Source organism: Staurois parvus, unplaced genomic scaffold (assembly GCF_062004578.1).
Source record: "Staurois parvus isolate SC_StPar_1 unplaced genomic scaffold, SC_StPar_1.0 ptg000450l, whole genome shotgun sequence".
Lineage (NCBI taxonomy): Eukaryota > Metazoa > Chordata > Amphibia > Anura > Ranidae > Staurois > Staurois parvus.
This window is the reverse complement of record NW_028318246.1, coordinates 1,830,090-1,854,489: the sequence shown is the minus strand read 5'-3', so window position 1 is coordinate 1,854,489 and position 24,400 is coordinate 1,830,090. Positions and strand designations below refer to the sequence as shown.

Below are 24,400 nucleotides of genomic sequence, written 5' to 3'. Positions count from 1 at the left end.
GCCTTACATTGTAAGCTCCTTGACATTTGTGAATGCCCAAAATATGGAGATCAATTTTCAGGGTTCTGTCAGTGCCAGGAATATTGATCAATCAATTACGATTTTGGCTACTGACTAGAAAGAGGAAAGGGAGTGAATCTTACCTGCTTATACAACTTGACCCCCTCCCCCACACCCCCTCTCATCACCTGTTCCATCTGCAAATCTATGTATCACCACCCCACTCTTTTTATGTAACTATTTATTTACTGATCAAGTTAATATGTCTCATTTCCTATAACCTACAGCTCAGATCTAGCATTATTATAAGATTTCTAATTACATCTCACCACTAGTCTGATTAAATTCACAATTCCTGGTCAGTCCCGTTCCCTTACCTATAATAACCTTTATGGCCAGTTCACACTACATGTGTTTCAGTTGCTTTTTTCTGCATCCAAAACGCACAGAAAGAAGGTTATATGGTTGTCAATGTCATAGTTCACATCAGTGCTTGCATTTCCAGTGTGTTGGAGGTGCTGCAAAAAAAGCCGAACAGGCTGCATTGTCTATGCATAGAACTGTACTTGAACGCGGTAAAACGCCCTGAAGCGCACTTAAACGCACATATCCCTAAATAAATTGAAGAAAAAGAGAGGGGAAAAAATTAACTGGAATGCATAAAACAATGCACTGGAACATGTCAAAAACGCATCAAAAATGTACTGGAACACGCTAAAAATGCATAAAAAAGTGCATGCAAAAACGCATCTGGAACACATCTGTGTTTCTATAGTGTGAACTGGGCCTTAGGACTTGCAGAAACGCATGCAAGAGCATACATTTTCCTGCACAGCAAAGAAATGCATTACCCTTTGCAGATGTGCGCAGGTACCATGATGAAAACTTAATTGCACCTCCACACGTCTAGTAAACACTGATGCAATCACAGCCACCAAAACACATGGCACCACACTACTGTGCATTTAGGTGCAACACACTTTTAAAATAATATGCCTGCAGTATTTTTGCATGTTTCCACACATTATACTGCCCATTGAAATTAATGAGCTGAGGGAAAAAAAAGTAAAAAATGCCACATTCGCACAGGTCCTCTGGCCTGTACAGCATGAATGAGTGGGTTGTTTATGTGGCTGGAGCCACCTGTTACACTATGGGGACACATCAGCTGTATGAACACAGGTTTTAATCTGACAGGTGGCAAGACGTGGGGAAGTGGCCCTGAATGCTCACTGTCTGTGTTCAGGGCTGTACACCTGCACCCATTTGCCTGTAAGCATTTCCATAGTGTAACATAGGTTGCCTGCAAACAGCGACAGCCACAAAAACAAACCACTGATTCACACTCTGCAGGCCATAGCACCCATGTGAATGAGCCCCAAGACCTCAATTACACACACAGCTTTATTTATTAACTCAGTACAGTTTTATCATTTTCGATTTAACAGGAATTTGGTTGGGATTGTGTCCATTGGGAGGCTGTCAGGTAGGCTGTACAGGGCCCCGTGATATCTAACAGTGGCCCTGGGTGTATGCTTGTGTCTGTGCCACCTGTATGGTTAGGAAGAACAATAACTTCTTCTATGGAATACCCTGAACCTCTGCTATGTACCTCAATGTATCTAGGAATTGGACATGTTTTCAACTGAAAATACAACAATTATTAGTAATGTTTCCCCTGCAAATGAGGATCAGCTCCTCGGTCGAGAACAGCGATCTCGCCATGTCCAGATGTGGTCTGGAATTCCGCAAAAGATCGATTCGCAAAGCCAAAAAATAGATTTGCAAATTACCACTAAACTCTCCTAACTACACTCCTATCCACTAACACTTCCCACTACCACTTCCAGGTGTGCGCAAACATCCTTCTGCAAACGTGATGACATATTTCCGGTATGACAGCCGTTCTAGCTCCTTCTCCAACAGCCGTTTTGGTATTTATTTGTGCACCACAGCACTTTTCCACACGGCTCCATTGTGTATATGGCATTGGCGAATATATGTTTGCAGCTCTATTGTGTATTTGGCATCAGTGAATATACAGTGGGGCAAAAAAGTATTTAGTCAGCCACCAATTGTGCAAGTTCTCACTCTTAAAAAAGATGAGAGAGGCCTGTAATTGGCATCATAGGTAGACCTCAACTATGAGAGACAAAATAAGAAAAAAAAATCCAGACAATCACATTGGCTGATTTGGAAAGAATTTATTTGCAAATTATGGTGGAAAATAAGTATTTGGTCAATATCAAAAGTTCATCTCAATACTTTGTTATATATCCTTTGTTGGCAATGACAGAGGTCAAATGTTTCCTGTAAGTCTTCACAAAGTTGGCACACACTGTTGCTGGTATGTTGGCCCATTCCTCCATGCAGATCTCCTCTAGAGCAGTGATGTTTTGGGGCTGTCGCTGGGCAACACGTGTTTTCAACTCCCTCCAAAGGTTTTCTATGGGGTTGAGATCTGGAGACTGGCTAGGCCACTCCAGGACCTTGAAATGCTTCTTACGAAGCCACTCCTTCGTTGCCCGGGCGGTATGTTTGGGATCATTGTCATGTTGGAAGACCCAGTCACGTTTCATCTTCAATGCCCTTGCTGATGGAAGGAGGTTTGCACTCAAAATCTCACGATACATGGTCCCATTCATTCTGTCCTGTACATGGAACAGTCGTCCTGGTCCCTTTGCGGAGAAACAGCCCCAAAGCATGATGTTGCCACCCCCATGCTTCACCGTAGGTATGGAGTTCTTTGGATGCAACTCAGCATTCTCTCTCCTCCAAACACGATGAGTTGTCTTTCTACCAAACAGTTCTATTTTGGTTTCATCTGACCATATGACATTCTCCCAATCCTCTTCTGGATCATCCAAATGCTCTCTAGCAAACTTCAGACGGGCCCGGACATGTACTGGCTTAAGCAGGGGGACACGTCTGGCACTGCAGGATCTGAGTCCCTGGCAGCGTAGTGTGTTACTGATGGTAGCCTTTGTTACGTTGGTCCCAGCTCTCTGCAGGTCATTCACTAGGTCCCCCCGTGTGGTCCTGGGATTTTTGCTCACCGTTCTTGTGATCATTTTGACCCCACGGGGTGAGATGTTGCGTGGAACCCCAGATCGAGGGAGATTATCAGTGGTGTTGTATGTCTTCCATTTTCTAATTATTGCTCCCACAGTTGATTTGTTCACACCAAGCTGCTTGCCTATTGCAGATTCAGTCTTCCCAGCCTGGTGCAGGTCTACAATTTTGTTTTTGGTGTCCTTCGACAGCTCTTTGGTCTTCACCATAGTGGAGTTTGGAGTGTGACTGTTTGAGGTGGTGGACAGGTGTCTTTTATACTGATAACAAGTTCAAACAGGTGCCATTGATACAGGTAATGAGCACAGGACAGAGGAGCCTCTTAAAGAAGAAGGTACAGGTCTGTGAGAGCCAGAAATCTTGCTTGTTTGTAGGTGACCAAATACTTATTTTGCACCATAATTTGCAAATAAATTCTTTACAAATCAGCCAATGTGATTGTCTGGATTTTCTTTCTCATTTTGTCTCTCATAGTTGAGGTCTACCTATGATGCCAATTACAGGCCTCTCTCATCTTTTTAAGTGGGAGAACTTGCACAATTGGTGGCTGACTAAATAATTTTTTGCCCCACTGTATTTGAACATTTGAGAAAATCAGTGTTAATATTTGGTACAGAAGCTTTTGCTTGCAATTACAGAAGTCAAACGTTTCCTGTAGTTCTTGACCAGGTTTGCACACACTGCAACAGGGATTTTGGCCCACTCCTCCACACAGATCTCCTCTAGATCTGTCAGGTTTCGGGGCTGTTGCTGAGCAACACGGAGTTTCAGCTCCCTCCAAAGATAGTCTATTGGATTTAGGTCTGGAGACTGGCTAGGCCACTCCAGAACCTTGATATGCTTCTTACGGAGCCACTCCTTGGTTATCCTGGCTGTGTGCTTCGGGTTGTTGTCATGTTGGAAGACCCAGCCACGACCCATCTTCAATGTTTTGACTGAGGCAAAGAGGTTGTTGCTCAAAATATCCCAATAAATGGCCCCATTCATCCTCTCCTTAATACAGTGCAGTCGTCCTGTTCGCAGAAAAGCACCCCCAAAGCATGATGTTACCGCCCCAATGCTTCACAGTGCTTCACAGTAGGGATGGTGTTCTTGGGATGCAACTCATCCTTCTTTTTCCTTCAAACACGACGAGTGAAGTTTAGACCAAAAAGTTCTACTTTGGTTTCATCTGACCACATGACCTTCTCCCATGCCTCATCTGGATCATCCAGATGGTCATTGGCAAACTTCAGATGGGCCTGGACATGTGATGACTTGAGCAGGGGAACCTTCCATGCAATGCATGATTTGAAACCATGACGGCGTAGTGTTCTACCGACAGTGACCTTTGAAACTGTGGTCCCAGCTCTCTTCATGTCATTGACCAGCTCCTCCCTTGTAGTTCTGGGCTGATTCCTCACCTTTCTCATCATCAGTGATACCCCACGAGGTGAGATCTTGCATGGAGCCCCAGTCCGAGGGAGACTGACAGTCGTCTTTAGCCTCTTCCATTTTTTAACAATTGCTCCAACAGTTGATCTATTTTCACCAAGCTGCTTGGCACTTGCCCCGTAGCCCTTTCCAGCCTTGTGGAGGTCAACAATTTTATCTCTGGTGTCTTTTGACAGCTCTTTGGTCTTGCTCATGGTAGTAGGTGGCGTCTGACTGACTGTGGGGTGGACAGGTGTCTTTAAAGAGCTCAGACAGGTGCTACTAAGTTAGATTAATGAGTGGAGTAGAGGTGGACTTTTTAAAGGCACAGTAACAGGTCTTTGAGAGCCAGAATTCTTGATGTTTCTTAGGTGTTCAAATACTTATGTTCAGCAGTGCAAGACAAATAAATTATTTAAAAATCATACAATGTGATTTCCTGAATTTGTTTTTAAATTCTGTCTCTCAGAGTGGGAATGCACCTACAATGTGAATTTCAGACCCCTCCATGATTTCCAAGTGGGAGAACTTGCAAAATCGCAGGGTGTTCAAATACTTTTGTTCCTCACTGTATATATATATATATATATATATATATATATATATATATATATAGGGATAGGCAGTCTGACCCCTTCTCCTCTCCTCTCTGCCCCCACCCTCTCTCTCCTTCTTATCTTTCTCCATTTTGCTTTACCCCTCGCTCATCTATCATTCTCTCTCCCACTCCCCCCCCCCATCTCTCTTTTCTCCCCCCTCTCTCTTGTCTCTTCTCTGTCTTCCCCCCCCATTCTCTTTTTCCGCTGTTGCCATACCCGCTGTTCGGCAAGCTTTTTTTTACGTTAAAAGAGAAGTATAAGTTGACTAAGAAAAAAAAATCATACTTATCTAGGTGGATGTAGCATCAGTCACTCAGTTCTCAGTCTTCAGTTACCGACACTCTGCTCTGCCGTCCAGCACGGGGGCTGTGGAGGTGGTGGGAGTGACTGGCTCAGGCTCTCAGCAATTCGCTGAGAGGCTGAACCATCTGCCGATCCAAGCATCTGGGTGGTGTCCTGACTGTGAAGTTGGGATCTTTCCTGAGCCTGGACTGACTCTGTGTCAGCTGAAACACAGGAGTGCAAAAAAAGTGCACTCCTGTGATCCATAGGAGAAGTATGGCCAAAATAGCTTTGGCTATACTTCTCCTTTTAACTGACCAGATATTGTATTATGGGTATTGTTAATGTTTACATAGTATTTATATTGTTTAAATATTGCTTGGTTTAATTATTAACTACTTGCCAACCGCAGATAGCCGAATGACGGCTACACTGTGGCCTGCCAGTTCTGGGAGGGCGTCATATGACGTACTCCCAGAACGTGCTCTCCTGCGCGCCCTCAGGGGCGTGCACCCGGTGATCTCCATGATCACTGTGTCCTACGAACACAGCTGATCACGTGATGTGGTAAAAGGCCAATCACAGTGCTGTCTATCAGTGCCACCTATCCGTGACACCTCATTAGTGCCGCCTATCAGTGCTGCCTATCAGTGCCTATCAGTGCCACCTATTAGTGCCCATCAGTGCCACCTATTAGTGCCCATCAGTGCTGCCTCATCAATGCGCATCAGTGATGGAGAAAAATTACCTGTTTGAAAAATTTTATAATAGCAACAAAGAAACTTTTTTTTAAAATTTATTGCAATTTTTTTGTTTATAGCGCTAAAAGTAAAGTGCCCAGCGGCGATTAAATACCACCAAAAGAAAGCTTTATTTGTGAAAAAAAATTATAAAAATTTCATATGGGTACAATCTTGCATGATTGCACAATTGTCAATCAAATTGCAACAGCGCTGGAAGCTGAAAATTGGCCTGGTAAAGAAGGAGGTATAAGTGTTCGGTAGGCAAGTGGTTAATAGGAGTTTCCATCATATTTTAGAATGTCAGTAAAAAAGGTGCTATGTCAGTAATTTGTAACTTGTACATTGTGACAGGTGCCAGAACAGGTAAGATCTATGGCAGTCGCTTCCCTAAACTGCTCTGCTCTGCCCACCTTGTACTGTGTACAGACAAATATACATGCAGGCCACCGATAGGCTGGGAGAGGCATTTATGGGGCACTCCCACATTTTGTTGCATGTGGCGCACATAGCAGGTCACCATGGCACTGCTTGCTGTAGACTACTGAGTGTGCAAGTGCTAGAAGAGAACTAAGTGCCAGAGGATGCTATATGGACTGGGACTGCTCTTATATAGTCCTAGATATAGTGGCCTGTTACCACCAGGAGAGGCTGCTTAGAGAAGATTAGTGAGAATTCCTCCTGTTATTTATGCTATTGTTTGGAGTATTCAGACCATCAAACCCCTCTCCTGTTCAAGTTATTCAGCAATAAATTCTAAAAAGAAATCCTCTAGACCAGTGGTTCTCAACCTGTGGGTCGGGACCCCTCTGGGGGTCGAACGACCCTTTCACAGGGGTCGCCTAAGACCATCAGAAAACACATATTTCCAATGTGTAAAGAGCAGCTACTGTGTAGAAAGCAGCTGCTGTGTTGAAAGCAGCTACTCTGTTAAAAGCAGCTACTGTGTTGAAAGCAGCAGTATTGGAGGTAAAACGACACTCATGAATTATAATTACTGGGTAAATGATTTTATGGTTGGAGGTCACCACAACATGAGGAACTGTATTAAAGGGTCACGGCTAGAGATGAGCGAATTATTCAAAAATTTGATTCGGCTGATTCGCCGAATTTGCGGGAGAAATTCGATTCGATGCAAATTTATTCGCTGCGAATTTAACTTATTAAAAGGGTTTCTAGGCTTCAGAGAGCCTTTATATTAGTGCAGAACACTGTACCTTTAATTTAAATGCCCTTGGAGTCTGCTGGGGAAGAGAAATAATACTGTCAGTCAGTATGACATGCAGATGAGTGCCGTCGATCTTAGAATCACCGCACACTTCACTCATTTGGGCAGTCACGGGGCACGACGAAGAAGAAGAAGAAGAAGAAGAATGAAAAGAAGAATGAAAAGAAGAAGAAGAAGAAGAATGAAAAGAAGAAGAAGAAGAATGAAAAGAAGAATGAAAAGAAGAAGAAGAATGAAAAGAAGAAGAAGAAGAATGAAAAGAAGAAGAAGAAGAATGAAAAGAAGAATGAAAAGAAGAATGAGAAGAATGAAAAGAAGAAGAAGAAGAATGAAAAGAAGAATGAGAAGAAGAATGAAAAGAAGAATGAAAAGAAGAATGAGAAGAATGAAAAGAAGAATGAAAAGAAGAAGAAGAAGAATGAAAAGAAGAAGAAGAAGAATGAAAAGAAGAATGAAAAGAAGAAGAAGAATGAAAAGAAGCAGAAGAAGAATGAAAAGAAGAATGAAAAGAAGAAGAAGAATGAAAAGAAGAAGAAGAAGAAGAATGAAAAGAAGAAGAAGAATGAAAAGAAGAAGAAGAAGAATGAAAAGAAGAAGAAGAATGAAAAGAAGAAGATTTCCAGTACAGCAAAAAGTGTATCTGCAGAGAGCTCCGCTATTTCTGACAGTTCTCTGACAGTTCCTTCACATTTACAGCGGTTGAAACATTGTATCTATTTATTTCCAAATAAAAACATCTGTATCCTAAATGGAAATAAATAGATACAATGTTTCAACCGCTGTAAATGAACTGTCAGAACTGTCAGAGAACTGTCAGAAATAGCGGAGCTCTCTGCAGTGACACTTTTTGCCGGCTGATCGGGGAAAATTCGATTCGTGCATCCGAAGTTTGCTAAAATTCGGATTCGGTGCGAATCGAATTTTTCCTAATATTCGAAACGAATTCCACTTCGCCAAGTTCGATTCGCTCATCTCTAGTCACGGCATTAGGAAGGTTGAGAACCACTGCTCTAGACTAAGCCTGTATTGTCAGTGTGCATGGAACTGTGCTTGTGACAGGCAACCTCTGTACTAGCAAGGGGGACCTGAGTCATATTCAGTGGCACCTTGGGGGTGAATGCTGCAGACTATCTATCTATCTAATATATATATATATATATATATATATATATATATATATATATTAGACACCCAGAAAATCAAAGTAAAAAATTTGCGGGAGAAATTCGATTCGATGCAAATTTATTCGCTGCGAATTTAACTTATTAAAAGGGTTTCTAGGCTTCAGAGAGCCTTTATATTAGTGCAGAACACTGTACCTTTAATTTAAATGCCCTTGGAGTCTGCTGGGGAAGAGAAATAATACTGTCAGTCAGTATGACATGCAGATGAGTGCCGTCGATCTTAGAATCACCGCACACTTCACTCATTTGGGCAGTCACGGGGCACGACGAAGAAGAAGAATGAAAAGAAGGAGAATGAAAAGAAGAAGAAGAAGAATGAAAAGAAGAATGAAAAGAAGAAGAAGAATGAAAAGAAGAAGAAGAAGAATGAAAAGAAGAATGAAAAGAAGAATGAGAAGAATGAAAAGAAGAATGAAAAGAAGAAGAAGAAGAATGAAAAGAAGAATGAGAAGAAGAATGAAAAGAAGAATGAAAAGAAGAATGAGAAGAATGAAAAGAAGAATGAAAAGAAGAAGAATGAAAAGAAGAAGAAGAAGAATGAAAAGAAGAATGAAAAGAAGAAGAAGAAGAATGAAAAGAAGAAGAATGAAAAGAAGAATGAGAAGAATGAAAAGAAGAATGAAAGAAGAAGAAGAAGAATGAAAAGAAGAAGAAGAAGAATGAAAAGAAGAATGAAAAGAAGAAGAAGAATGAAAAGAAGAAGAATGAAAAGAAGAATGAAAAGAAGAAGAAGAAGAATGAAAAGAAGAAGAAGAAGAATGAAAAGAAGAATGAAAAGAAGAAGAAGAAGAATGAAAAGAAGAAGAAGAAGAATGAAAAGAAGAATGAAAAGAAGAAGAAGAAGAATGAAAAGAAGAAGAAGAAGAATGAAAAGAAGAATGAGAAGAAGAATGAAAAGAAGAATGAAAAGAAGAATGAGAAGAATGAAAAGAAGAATGAAAAGAAGAAGAAGAAGAATGAAAAGAAGAAGAAGAAGAAGAATGAAAAGAAGAATGAAAAGAAGAAGAAGAATGAAAAGAAGAAGAAGAAGAATGAAAAGAAGAATGAAAAGAAGAAGAAGAAGAAGAATGAAAAGAAGAAGAATGAAAAGAAGAAGAATGAAAAGAAGAAGAATGAAAAGAAGAAGAATGAAAAGAAGAAGATTTCCAGTACAGCAAAAAGTGTATCTGCAGAGAGCTCCGCTATTTCTGACAGTTCTCTGACAGTTCCTTCACATTTACAGAGGTTGAAACATTGTATCTATTTATTTCCGAATAAAAACATCTGTATCCTAAATGGAAATAAATAGATACAATGTTTCAACCGCTGTAAATGAACTGTCAGAACTGTCAGAGAACTGTCAGAAATAGCGGAGCTCTCTGCAGTGACACTTTTTGCCGGCTGATCGGGGAAAATTCGATTCGTGCATCCGAAGTTTGCTAAAATTCGGATTCGGTGTGAATCGAATTTTTCCTAATATTCGAAACGAATTCCACTTCGCCAAGTTCGATTCGCTCATCTCTAGTCACGGCATTAGGAAGGTTGAGAACCACTGCTCTAGACTAAGCCTGTATTGTCAGTGTGCATGGAACTGTGCTTGTGGCAGGCAACCTCTGTACTAGCAAGGGGGACCTGAGTCATATTCAGTGGCACCTTGGGGGTGAATGCTGCAGACTATCTATCTATCTAATATATATATATATATATATATATATATATATATATATTAGACACCCAGAAAATCAAAGTAAAAAACTGATGCAGCCGGCTAGTCCATTTTGCTTAAATTTCATTGCAGCAACTCAAAATGGTCCTCAGTAGTTTGTATGGCCTCTACATTCTTGTATGCATGCCTGAAAACATCAGGGCATACTCCTAATGAGACAACGGATGGTGTCCTGTGGTATTTTCTCCCAGATCTGGAATAGGGCATCACCGAGCTCCTGGACAGTATGAGGTGTAACCTGATGGCGTCGGATGGACTGAAACATGATATCCCAGAGGTGTTCTATTGGATTTAAGTCAGGCAAGCGTGGGGGTCATTCACTAGTATCAATTCCTTCATCCTCCAGGAACTGCCTGCATACTCTCGCCACATGAGGCCAGGCATAGTCATGCACCAGGAGGAACCCAGGACCCACTGCACCAGCATAGGGTCTGACAATGGGTCCAAGGATTTTTTGCGCGATACCTAATGGCAGTCAGGGTGTCATTGTCTAGCCCGTAGAGGTCTGTGCGTCTCTCCATGGATTTGCTTCCCCAGGCCATCGCTGATTCACCACCAAAAAGGTCATGCTGAACGATGTTACAGGAAGCATAATGTTCTCCATGGCTTCTCCAGACCCTTTCAAGTCTGTGCTCAGGGTGAACCTGCTCTCATCCGTGAAAAGCACAGGGTGCCAGTGGCGGACTCGACAATTCTTCTCAGCAGGGTGTAGCGCTCAAATGAGAATATAAGACACTGATAAAAATAATCGTGGTAAGATAAATATAAATGTAAAACCATATATCAAGTCTTGATAACAACTTATGGATATGACGTTTTTAAGCATCAATATATCAATAATAATGGTGACAGTCCCAGAATAAGTGATAAAGTGACATCTACTGCCCATGGATAGCTCGCCTCCTCAGTAATGGTGATCCAAGATGGCTGCCGCGAACAGTGTGGTGCCGGCAGCGTGGCGTCCTAGTGCTGTAGCCCCTCTCTGACACGTTTCGTGCGATGGCACGTACTCATAGGGGGTCTGAATACAGCCAAAGGACACTATAATTGTGATTTAAATAGAAACAATGGCACCTGCGCGTTTATGCGGCCGTCATTTTCTAATAGATTGTTGTCCGCATGCCAGGCGCCATTTTGGCATAGCGGGTGTACATGGCGCATGCGCGGGCGCCGTGTACCAAAAGGAATTTGTAAAGAAAGCGGCGCCTGCGCATTACGCAGTCGCCACTTTTTAATAGTTCAATTGTCCATACCTCAGCGCCATTTCGGCGTAGCCGGCGTCCTGGCACACGCACGGGTGGCGTGCATTAGAAGGGGTAAAAGGTTTAGCAATAAAAACTAGATCACCAGGGAAAATCATTTACACATAAATGTTCAACTAAAACAGTATTTAGGCATATTAATATGCTATAATAGGGAATGAATTGCCATAATGGATTACCATACCAGATCTATAAATCTACAATAAATAAGTAGTGCCAAGTCTCACTCGATGTGACCGCTATTAGAGCATTCATATTGGTGTGGTTCAAACTTGGTCAGAGCCGCAACGATTTATAAAGTAGTGATTTGCAGAGAGATCTGTGTCAGATGTCTTGCAAATCGCACTTTAAATCGGCATGTTCCCTGACTTTGAAATCATGTGACTTCACTGTAAGGCACATGCTTTAAAAGTTGAGCTTGATGTGATCGTGGTGTAAGTTGCACAATTTCAAAATCCGATTTGATGTGAGGTGCCCCCAGTCACATCGAGTGCGATTTGGCATGCCAGGCGACTTGCAAAACGTAGGCCAAGTCGCAACCTATTGTCCGCTATAGCCTCCGTTCACATCAAATCAAATGTTGAAATCGTGTGACTTCACTGTAAGTCACACCACTTCAAAATCTGCTTTGATGTGACAGGGGTGGCCCACAGTCACATCAGGTGCAATTTGGCATGTATTTTGCAGGCCAGGCTACTTGAAAATCGTAGGTCAAGCCACAATCTATTGTCCACTATAGGCTCCGTTCACATCCAATCTGATTTTGAAATTGTGCGACTTCACTGTAAGTTTCAAAATCGGATTAGATGTGACTGTGGTGTTAGCCCCCGGTCACATCGGGTGCAATTTGGCATGCGATTTGCAAGTCGCAGGGCATGCAAATCGCATGCCAAGTCGCATCCAGGGTGTGTGATTTCAGTTGTGATTTGGAATCTAATGAATGTGAATGTGAGTGTCTTAACATACGCGATTTGCTGCAGCACAATTGCAAAAGTAGTTCTTGTCTAACTTTTTCTGCATTTTGTATTGATTTCACATATAGACTACAATAGCAATCGTAAAACACAAATGAAAATGCAATAACTTGTTGGGAAATCTACAGAAAACACTGAAATTGCCAACAAAAAGCGCAATTTTAAAACGCATCTAGTGTGAACCAAGCAGGCAAGTAAACAAAGGAAATAAATCTTTGAAGACATACGGTATCTGTATGCTCGGATAAGGGCCTGTTATGGATTTGGGGGGGACTCCATTCCATTATTTTATTAAATCTTGGCATGGGGATTCCCCTCCAAATCCTTCTCTCTCTCATCTTGACAAACCCTTCCCAAAAGGGGGCAGAGTGCAAACCAACCAGTTTGAACACAGGCAAGGCCTCATTCTAATTCACATTCTAGGGATCATTTAGACAGAAAGCAAAGATGCTGCCACATCTATGTTAAGGTAGCCACCCAGGAAGAACAACTTCATTGCCGTGGTTGGGATTCAAACTGACAACCCTAGTGCTGTGAGGCAGCAGTGCTAACCACTTAACCACTGAGATGTGACACCCATCCAGCCTGCATTTCTGTGATATGAATCAACCCTAAATCCCTGGGCAAGGTCAGTGTAACTAGCCAGATATCTCAAATTTGACACAAATGTTGCACTATGTTGCCAATTCCGATGTATGTTGGTTCTATGACGCTTACGAACGCCTCAGTTAACGTAATTTTCGGTTTACGAATGAAAATCCATTGAAAATAATGCCTTGGTTTGCAAATTTTGTAATAATTTTTTTGCAATACGAAGTGTATGTTGGTGCAGATTTTTTAATGCAAATACCAGCCTTTTTTTTTTCTTCACTATAGTTCACAAGATTAGCTGTTACACTTTACAGGAAACTTTGTTTCTTTTAAGAAACTAAAAGTAAACATTGTTTCCTTTAGGGAAATAAACTCAAAGAAAACTTTCTCTTTTAGCTGGGGGGAAAGTGACAACCAAATTTCTGAGCTATAGTGATGTAAAAAATAGAACAAGGCAAGGGGCTTATAGGAGTCTGGAAGCCCCCTTTAACAAGGGGGTCCCCAGATCCCGACCCCCCATGTGAATGAGTATGGGATACATGTAGCCCCATACTCATTCACATAAAACAAAAAGTGTAGTGTTCTAAAAGAAAGGACACGGTCTTTGACAAGTCCTTTATTAAAAGAAAAATCTAAAAGAATGTCCCCTGAAGTAGATCCAACATCAATCACGATGTATGCCACCGCCGACCCAAAAAAAGAGAAAAGAAAAAAAAAAACAAAGGTCCCGTTCCCGACAATAGCTTCTGCCATTTGACTATTCCGGTGGTTTGATAGTTCTTAAATACATAAGGGGTGGGGTCACCCAGGGACATCATCCAAGTGACCCCGCCTGTCTTTTTTTACACTACACTTTTTGTTTTTTTGTGAATGTACCCCATGTACCCCATACTCATTCACATAGGGAGGGGACAGGATCTGGAGGCCCCCTTGTTAAAGAGGGCTTCCAGGTTCTGATAAGCCCCCTGCCCACAGACCCCCACAACCACCGTCCAGGGTTGTGGGGAAGAGGCCCTTGTCCCCATCAACATGGAGACAAGGTGCTTCGGGGGGAGAGCCCCCTGCCCCAAAGCAACCCCCCATGTTGAGGGCATGTGGCCTGGTATGGTTCAGGAGAGGCGCTCGCTCGTTTAATTTTGGCGTGGGGCTTCCCCTCTAAATCCATACCAGACCCGAAGAGCTTGGTAAGGATGGGAGGGGGACACTACATCATTTTTTTTTGTTTTTTTTAATTGCCGACCTTAATTTTACATTCAGCTGTCAAAATATATATATTATCTAGATCTTTGAAATATGTAAAACCATTACAGAAATCATTGTAAAGGATAAGAAGAAAAAAAAGAATCACTAGAACTAAGGAAATCAAATTAGAATACATAAAGATATGCCTAGCTACAAATAGTGCTGTTTGGCAGACACAGTAGACGGGTCATGATTGCTGTCTTGCAGAGGACTCCACACAGATATTTACTACTAAACAGCGTCTAAAAAGAAAGTGCCTACAGCAGGTGGCTAAATTGTGTTTTGCACATGCTCATTTCTATCCCTGCATAGATGTTGGAAAAGCGATTAGTTCTTAACTATCATGAATTCCCTTAAAAAAATATTTTTTACCCATTGAAAAAAACTTTTGAAATGTAATATATTGCTTAAAGTGAAGTCCAAATATTTGGGAAAGCAAATTTCAATGTGAACATGTTTCTACAATGATTTTTCATTTTGTTAGACGTGCTTCTAGGACGTTTGCTTTTTTAGACGGGCTCCTGTATTGTGCCTAGTTAGTAAATTCGAGTCTACTTGTGTGACCCTTTCTTTAGTAAATGTGTTTGCCGTCTAAAAATAGATGGACTCTAATGAACAGTGGACTTTAGCCCACAGAAATGTGTCTATGCACATTAGTAAATCAGGGCCCTTGTCTCCTTTTGAGATATCCAGGTTTCAGCAACTGCTTCCAGAGGTAGACGAGGTCAGTTTCAGTTGTCTGTTGCACTTGTGAGACCTGATTTTAACCTCTTGCTGGAGACTATTAGGAATTCAGTGGTTCCAGACACATGGGTTGATTAGTCAGCAGCATGAAGGAAATGGGTCTCCTTTGCGAACGGTCAGGCCTTTTAGCCCGATTCTCCAACTGAATTGGCCCTGCTGTTTCATATGACGTTTTCCCTGACGTATTTTGAGGCTTTGAGGATCTCTGAGCTGGTCCCATTGTCCAGGCCCGGTTCTTCAGGAATTTTATTTGAGCATGTTGTGGTGGGTGATTTTTCTATTTGACTGTTTTTGCGTCAGTCGAAAACTAAACAGCTGGGGAAGGGTGCATGGATTACGTTGACTACTGATAGTGGTTCTGCTATCTGTCCAGTATGTCTGGTAAAACAATTCTCAGATGTGCGTCCTCGTTGTTCAGGTCTCTTTTTGCTTCATCTGGATTTGTGCCCTCTTACTAAGTATCAGTTTGATGCCATTTTTAAATAGTGCCTGAATCATTTGTGCCTTGCCCACTTTAAGTTCTCTTCCCATTCATTTCGGATTGGTGCAGCATCAGAGGCCTCCAGGTTGGGTATTTCTCTCTCAGGTATTAAGAACTTGGGTAGATGGAAGTCTAAGTATTTTCAACTGTATGTTAGACCTAACCTTTTTCTTTGACTTGTTGCAGGTGCTCAGCATTGCATCTGGATTGTAGAACACTCATATGTTTTTTGGGATTGAAAGAGAGCCATTCAGCGCCAACATTATGCAACGTTGTCATTATCACCTGAAGCCTTCACTGTCTATTGGAATGGAGTGAGAAAACTACACTAATGTCAGTTTTACTGGCATTTTTCCAAATTATTTCAGGTGTGCAACCCCCATCTACCTTGGAGGTCGATCTGGGAGGCAATGATTAGGGTAAATTGAAAACACTTGATTCGTTATTTATGATCAAGAGGGATTTGTATCAGTTTCAGTTATCTTCCCCATATACAACCATCGTTTTTTCAGATATTGTTCTCAGGTTTACTTGGTGGTCTTCTCCACAGCTTCGGGCTTTTGAGAAAATGAGGAAGAGCATTAATAGGGCCTTGGAAAAGTTTATGCCATCTTTGGTTGGCCTGTCTTATAGCCATGTGGATCTGGAGGGTGAATCTCCAGATCTGTAAAAATGGGAAGGGATTAATCTTTCGGACGTTGGCCCGGACATTTGTCATTTGGGGCTACAATCAAGCATCAATGAGCATTGCTTTGGGGTAGGCGGCCCTTGTTCACAAGGTCGGCAGGTGTGGAAGTTGTATTCAGTGTTATATGATGTTTAAGCTGACTTGAGCTCTTATAACTGAGCCAGAAAAGGTGATCTGTCATATTGCACGTTGAATCTACATTTATTGATATATTGATTTATTGTTTAACACCAATTGGGGAGTGCCACAGCCATTTCTTGCCACATTTTTGCTTAATGGTCTTTCTTTAATTGGTGGCATTTGGGGAATATTGTGGTTGGTGGGGTGGGGTGGGGTGAGGAGGGTGTGGTCTGCAATGCCAAGAGCTATCTGTCCAAAAAGCTGTCTGAAAGCTGAAAATTGGCCTGGACAGGAAGGGGGTGATTGAGTTCAGTGTTGAAGTGGTTAAATAACAATGGAATGCTTTGATGCTACAATATATCAGCTGACAGAATGATCATGTTTGCCTTACAACTTACTATGAAGTTTCCTCACAATTTAAGATAATATTACAACATAGGTAAGATTGTCAGTGACTTACCTCCTGCTTCTGTCATTTTTCTGTTAGATACATATTCTCCACAAAGCTCTTTTTTCTCATCATAATTGCATGCTTTAACGTTTATGTCATATTTAATATATGGATCCAAGGGTCCAAATGTGTGTCTCAACTGTGAGATTTGAAAGGGTTTATCATTACCTAGAAACAGAATGTAGTTTCTTGTTAGGCTAAAATACAAGATATTTAGTGTGTCATATTTGATCTTTGATTTCTTACTGTATCCTATACATTTATGTAGACCTTTTGTAACATGTATATGTGAAGCATCTTTGTATATAATAAATACATGAGAAACATATTATGTGATAATACTGTATATAAATCCTAGAAACCGTGCACACCTACTGACTGGAAAACTTGACTTACCACAAGGAAATCCAACAAATCTAATCTCTATAAATCTCTTACAATCAACCTCTTAAATGACTTTTCATATCTTTGCCAAGGTTGATCCAGACAGAATACCCCACATAGCTATTAGAGGTGAACAAACAAATCACAATTTGCTCCACTGCCAATTTGCATGAATCAGACTAAAATCTCACACCGATGGCAAATACCTGTCTTGGGAAAAAGTACATCAGCAAAAGGAGGTTTTAGGGTGTTTTTTGTAGGGTGTTAACTAAGGCTGGAGGGTGAGCCAAACAGTACATCAAACTAGGCCAGCTCAGGTTCCCTGTCAATTCTGCAGACCCAATATGCCATGAATTCAGTGAACTATCATGTGAGAGATGAGGCATAAGCATCTTTTCCAGCTACTAGAAAAACTTGAGAACTATCCAGTGCAGTTCACAGAGTCAGACACAGCAGAAAGTCAACTCAGAATTCTGGTATCAAAGACATTAACTGACGCTTGTCCAGTGAAGTTCAAAGAAGAACAAAGCAGTACATAGAAGCAAGCCAAAACCACAGTGCAAAAAAAAAAAAGAACCGTTACCTGTTCACAAATTCAAGTACACAGCATCATAATTAGGTATTGATAATAGTCCCTTTACATTGGAGGTCAGCGATAGACTTCTATTGCCTAAACAATAACCTCCTTTATCTGTATAGTAGTTTTATGTCCCCTATCAGGACCCGCTTTAACCACAGGGGCAAATGAGAAAGTTGCTCTGGGTTCACCGATCAAAGGAGGCCCTAATCCAGTGGCAAAAGTGCTACTGTGTGCCCGATATCGGGGTGCAGCTATGGATTTTGGTTATTTCCAAATAAAAAAAAAACAGACTTCCTTTTATTTCTGCAATGAGCATCTGTCACTCTTCCGCACCACCCTATAGCAGAAATACTGCATTGGTGTACAAAATCACGTATATACACAGTACGTGATTTGTGCTCCCGCGGTTTTCGTGAGACAGGGGCATTGTGATTTAATCCCCGAGGGATCAATATTCCGATTTAGGCCAGTGATGTCTGATCCTGATCCTATCAGGGATTTTCCTGTACCTGTGTTTACAGTTACACAGGTACAGGAAATTATGACATCTTCACTCTCTGGGCACATTCCATCCCAGAGAGAGAAGAATCAAGACAAACGTGAGTACACTACACTTTTACAGTTAGAACACTCTAGGACATATTTAACCCCTTGATCGCACCCCACCCCCCCCCCCCCCCGGTATTACTCTCACTGCCCTGTCACCAGTGTCATTACTTACAGTGTACAGCTCTTTTGCTGATCACTGTTAGTGTTAGCATCAGTTAGTGCCCCTCCCTGATAGCGTCAGATTGCCCATCAGTATACCAGTAATCACATTTAACCCCTTGAATGCCAGGAACACGCTCACATACACAGTAAACCTCCATTGCTAGTATAATATCTGAACGGATCAATATCTTTGATCAGATCAGAACTATACCAGCGTTCACATTAGTATAGTGTCCCCAAAACACAGCATTAGTGGGATCAGCCCCTGCCAGCACCTGCGTTTAGCCCCTACACTTACCCCCCCCTTCTCCCCCAGCAACTGCAATGTCAGTAGGTCACTGTCACTTGATATACTGCACACAAAATCGCAGTGTTTGCAGAATCAGGCCTGATCTCTGTTAGCACTTGCCGGGAAATTTTTTTGCAGCAATTCAAGCAGTCCCTGACAGCCAGGTGCTCTTTTTCCCCTGATTCGCACTAGGTACCTATAAATCTAGTGGCCAAAATGTCAATGGGAAGGCACTCCAGTGAAGAGACCTACAGGATTCTGAGCATGTCAGGTGAGATCGAAGGGGAAGACTCACTGACACAATCAGCCTCAGAATAAGAACCTTGACAGATAGCTCAGACAATGAAGAAGAAGTTCCTGCTAAGATCAGGCATACCTGATCGCGTTCCCAGGTTTCTGAGATGTTACAAATGCATGATGACTCTCATATGCAGCAGAGTACCAGTACTAGTGCCACTCTACCTTTTGGTGAACTGGCGAGCACCAGTGGCCTAGTACATCCTGGTCTTTCGCATACCAGCACCTCATTATCACTTGGTGACGAGTCCCATAAGTGCAGTACAAGCTAGTGCGGTGGCGAGCACAAGTAGTGTCCCGCAGCTACCAACAATTTGCGCACACGCCCATAGAGCCCCTAGTATTCTTCCAGATGTGTTACCAAACCCCATTTTGCAGCCCAAAATTTCACCCGTCCTTCCTCCATTCACTGCCCAACCCGGTATTCAGGTGGAAACCGAAAATTTAAATACTCCTTTTGATTTTTTGGAGCTGTTTTTCATGGAAGATCTGTATGCATTGATTGTGGATCAAAGCAATTTATATGCACAACAGTTTATCACCAACAACTCAAATTCAATCCTTGCCAGACCATTCTCATGGTAACCCATGGCGGTTTCCAAATTTTAAGTTTTTTTGGGCCTAACGCTCAACATGGGCATTACTAAAAAAATTAATTGCAGTTGTATTGGTCCACAGACCCGATTCATCATATGCCTGTGTTCTCTGCTGCCATGGCCAGGCATAGATATGAGAGTATAATGTGTTTTATGCATTTCAACGACAACACACTCTGTTGTCCTCGGGGTGACCCTGAATTTGACTAGCTCCACAAAATTCGGCCCCTCGTAAATCACCTTAACCAAAAATTTGCAGATGTCTATACTCCCCAGAAAAACATCTGCATTGATGAGTCCTTCATTCATTTTTCTTGCCACCTTCCATTCAAATAATTTCTTCCCAGCAAGTGTGCCAGATATGGGGTCAAGATTAGAGATGAGCGAATTATTCAAAAATTCTATTCGGCTGATTCGCCGAATTTGCGGAATAAATTCGATTCGATGCGAATTTATTCGCTGTGAATTTAACTTATTAAAAGGGTTTCTAGGCTTCAGAGAGCCTTTATATTAGTGCAGAACACTGTACCTTTAATTTAAATGCCCTTGGAGTCTGCTGGGGAAGAGAAATAATACTGTCAGTCAGTATGACATGCAGATGAGTGCCGTCGATCTTAGAATCACCGCACACTTCACTCATTTGGGCAGTCACGGGGCACGACGAAGAAGATGAAGAAGAAGATGAAGAAGAAGAAGAAGAGGAAAAAAAGAAGAAGAAGAAGAAGAAGAAGAAGAAGAATGAGAAGAAGAAGAAGAAGAATGAAAAGAAGAAGAAGAAGAATGAAAAGAAGAATGAAAAGAAGAAAAAGAAGAATGAAAAGAAGAAGAAGAAGAATGAAAAGAAGAATGAAAAGAAGAAGAAGAAGAATGAAAAGAAGAAGAAGAAGAATGAAAAGAAGAAGAAGAATGAAAAGAAGAATGAGAAGAAGAAGAAGAATGAAAAGAAGAAGAAGAAGAATGAAAAGAAGAAGAAGAAGAATGAAAAGAAGAATGAAAAGAAGAAGAAGAAGAATGAAAAGAAGAAGAATGAAAAGAAGAAGAAGAATAATGAAAAGAAGAATGAAAAGAAGAAGGAGAATGAAAAGAAGAAGAATGAAAAGAAGAATGAAAAGAAGAAGAAGAATGAAAAGAAGAAGAAGAAGAATGAAAAGAAGAAGAAGAATGAAAAGAAGAAGAAGAAGAATGAAAAGAAGAAGAATGAAAAGAAGAATGAAAAGAAGAAGAATGAAAAGAAGAAGAAGAAGAAGAATGAAAAGAAGAATGAAAAGAAGAAGAAGAAGAATGAAAAGAAGAAGAAGAATGAAAAGAAGAATGAAAAGAAGAAGAAGAAGAATGAAAAGAAGAAGAATGAAAAGAAGAATGAAAAGAAGAAGAAGAAGAATGAAAAGAAGAAGAAGAATGAAAAGAAGAAGAAGAAGAATGAAAAGAAGAATGAGAAGAAGAATGAAAAGAAGAATGAGAAGAATGAAAAGAAGAATGAAAAGAAGAAGAAGAAGAATGAAAAGAAGAAGAAGAAGAATGAAAAGAAGAATGAAAAGAAGAAGAAGAAGAATGAAAAAAAGAAGAAGAAGAAGAATGAAAAGAAGAAGAAGAAGAAGAATGAAAAGAAGAAGAAGAATGAAAAGAAGAAGAAGAAGAATGAAAAGAAGAATGAAAAGAAGAAGAAGAAGAATGAAAATAAGAAGAAGAAGAATGAAAAGAAGAATGAAAAGAAGAAGAAGAAGAAGAAGAAGAATGAAAAGAAGAATGAAAAGAAGAAGAAGAAGAATGAAAAGAAGAAGAAGAAGAATGAAAAGAAGAAGAAGAAGAAGTAGGATGAGGATGAAGAAGAAGAAGAAGAAGTAGGATGAGGATGAAGAAGAAGAAGAAGGATGAGGATGAAGAGAAAGAAGAAGAAGAAGTAGGATGAGGATGAAGAAGAAGAAGAAGTAGGATGAGGATGAAGAAGAATTCCATTCCAGCAAAAAGTGTATCTGCAGAGAGCTCCGCTATTTCTAACAGTTCTCTGACAGTTCCTTCACATTTACAGCGGTTGAAACATTGTATCTATTTGTTTCCGAATAAAAACATCTGTATCCTAAATGGAAACAAATAGATACAATGTTTCAACATTGTACAGGTTTCTACAGGTTTCTAGGCTTCAGAGAGCCTTTATATTAGTGCAGAACACTGTACCTTTAATTTAAATGCCCTTGGAGTCTGCTGGGGAAGAGAAATAATACTGTCAGTCAGTATGACATGCAGATGAGTGCCGTCGATCTTAGAATCACCGCACACTTCACTCATTTGGGCAGTCACGGGGCACGACGAAGAAGATGAAGAAGAAGATGAAGAAGAAGAAGAAGAGGAAAAAAAGAAGAAGAAGAAGAAGAAGAAGAAGAATGAGAAGAAGAAGAAGAAGAATGAAAAGAAGAAGAAGAAGAATGAAAAGAAGAATGAAAAGAAGAAAAAGAAGAATGAAAAGAAGAAGAAGAAGAATGAAAAGAAGAATGAAAAGAAGAAGAAGAAGAATGAAAAGAAGAATGAGAAGAAGAAGAAGAATGAAAAGAAGAAGAAGAAGAATGAAAAGAAGAAGAAGAAGAATGAAAAGAAGAATGAAAAGAAGAAGAAGAAGAATGAAAAGAAGAAGAAGAAGAATGAAAAGAAGAAGAAGAATAATGAAAAGAAGAATGAAAAGAAGAAGGAGAATGAAAAGAAGAAGAATGAAAAGAAGAATGAAAAGAAGAAGAAGAATGAAAAGAAGAAGAAGAAGAATGAAAAGAAGAAGAAGAATGAAAAGAAGAAGAAGAAGAATGAAAAGAAGAAGAATGAAAAGAAGAATGAAAAGAAGAAGAATGAAAAGAAGAAGAAGAAGAAGAATGAAAAGAAGAATGAAAAGAAGAAGAAGAAGAATGAAAAGAAGAAGAAGAATGAAAAGAAGAATGAAAAGAAGAAGAAGAAGAATGAAAAGAAGAAGAATGAAAAGAAGAATGAAAAGAAGAAGAAGAAGAATGAAAAGAAGAAGAAGAATGAAAAGAAGAAGAAGAAGAATGAAAAGAAGAATGAGAAGAAGAATGAAAAGAAGAATGAGAAGAATGAAAAGAAGAATGAAAAGAAGAAGAAGAAGAATGAAAAGAAGAAGAAGAAGAATGAAAAGAAGAATGAAAAGAAGAAGAAGAAGAATGAAAAAAAGAAGAAGAAGAAGAATGAAAAGAAGAAGAAGAAGAAGAATGAAAAGAAGAAGAAGAAGAATGAAAAGAAGAATGAAAAGAAGAAGAAGAAGAATGAAAATAAGAAGAAGAAGAATGAAAAGAAGAATGAAAAGAAGAAGAAGAAGAAGAAGAAGAATGAAAAGAAGAAGAAGAAGAATGAAAAGAAGAAGAAGAAGAATGAAAAGAAGAAGAAGAAGAAGTAGGATGAGGATGAAGAAGAAGAAGAAGAAGTAGGATGAGGATGAAGAAGAAGAAGAAGGATGAGGATGAAGAGAAAGAAGAAGAAGAAGTAGGATGAGGATGAAGAAGAAGAAGAAGTAGGATGAGGATGAAGAAGAATTCCATTCCAGCAAAAAGTGTATCTGCAGAGAGCTCCGCTATTTCTAACAGTTCTCTGACAGTTCCTTCACATTTACAGCGGTTGAAACATTGTATCTATTTGTTTCCGAATAAAAACATCTGTATCCTAAATGGAAACAAATAGATACAATGTTTCAACTGCTGTAAATGTGAAGGAACTGTCAGAGAACTGTCAGAAATAGTGGAGCTCTCTGCAGGGACACTTTTTGCCGGCTGTAGAAGGGATGAAAATCGGCGGATCGGGGAAAATTCGATTCGTGCATCCGAAGTTTGCTAATATTCGGATTCGACGCGAATCGAATTTTTCCTAATATTCAAAACGAATTCCACTTCGCCAGGTTCGATTCGCTCATCTCTAGTCAAGATGTATAAAACCTGTGAGAGGGCAACAGGCTATACTTATAAGTTTCGGGTTTATGAGAGAAAAGACCCCCACAGATGCCCAGACTACATAGGGAGCAGTGGCAAGATAGTTTGTGACTTGGTGTCATCCTTTTTCCATATGGGGCACCACTTATACGTGGACAATTTTTATTCAAGTGTGCTACTATTTAGACATTTGTACAATCTTGGAATTGGTGCATGTGGCACCATGCAACCTAATCGTGGGGGTTTTCCCCAATGGCTTGTAAATTCCTGTGTTAGAAAGGGGGAAAAAGCCTGCTTGAGAAATGAGTAATTGCTCGCAGTGAAGTAGAAGGACAAATGGGATGTTTTCATCTTCCATTCACGCAGATACAACCATCCAAATTACCATGGCAGCTGGTGTTGTTGAGAAGTCCCTCTGTGTCCATGACTATAACTTTAACATGGGAGGGGTGGACTTCAACGACCAGATGATGAAGCTGTACTTAGTTTCCCGAAAATCCAGACGCTGGTACAAAAAAGTGTCTGTTTATTTATTTCAATTATCTCTATATAACACTTTTGTGCTTTACAAAGCAACTGGACATAGTGGATCCTTCTTAAAATTCAAGGAAGAGATCATCACGCCCATTTTGTATCCAGAAGGTGTTGTGGCCCAAACCGCCAACCCAGATGCAGTTAGCCGGCTGCATGAGAGACATTTTCCCAGTGCCATTTTCTGGTATCCCAACCCAAAGGACACCCCAAAAAAGATGTTGTGTCTGTAGCAGACATAGAATTAGGCGTGACACCTGCTTTTTTTGTCCCTCCTGTCCTGACCAACCTGGTCTCTGCCTCAGGGACTGCATCC

The 24,400-nt window shown here is 40.6% G+C and overlaps 1 protein-coding gene across 6 annotated transcripts in view; it reads right to left on the bottom strand.

The window, feature by feature from the left end:
* Positions 1-24,400, bottom strand: part of PTPRC (protein tyrosine phosphatase receptor type C) — a 247,863-nt gene that overhangs the window by 83,585 nt on the left and 139,878 nt on the right. For all 6 annotated transcript variants that reach the window (XM_089688681.1, XM_089688682.1, XM_089688683.1 and 3 more), the window contains one exon: positions 16,786-16,944. In XM_089688681.1, the coding sequence (XP_089544807.1) occupies positions 16,786-16,944 (159 nt within the window). The remainder of the gene's footprint in view (positions 1-16,785; positions 16,945-24,400) is intronic.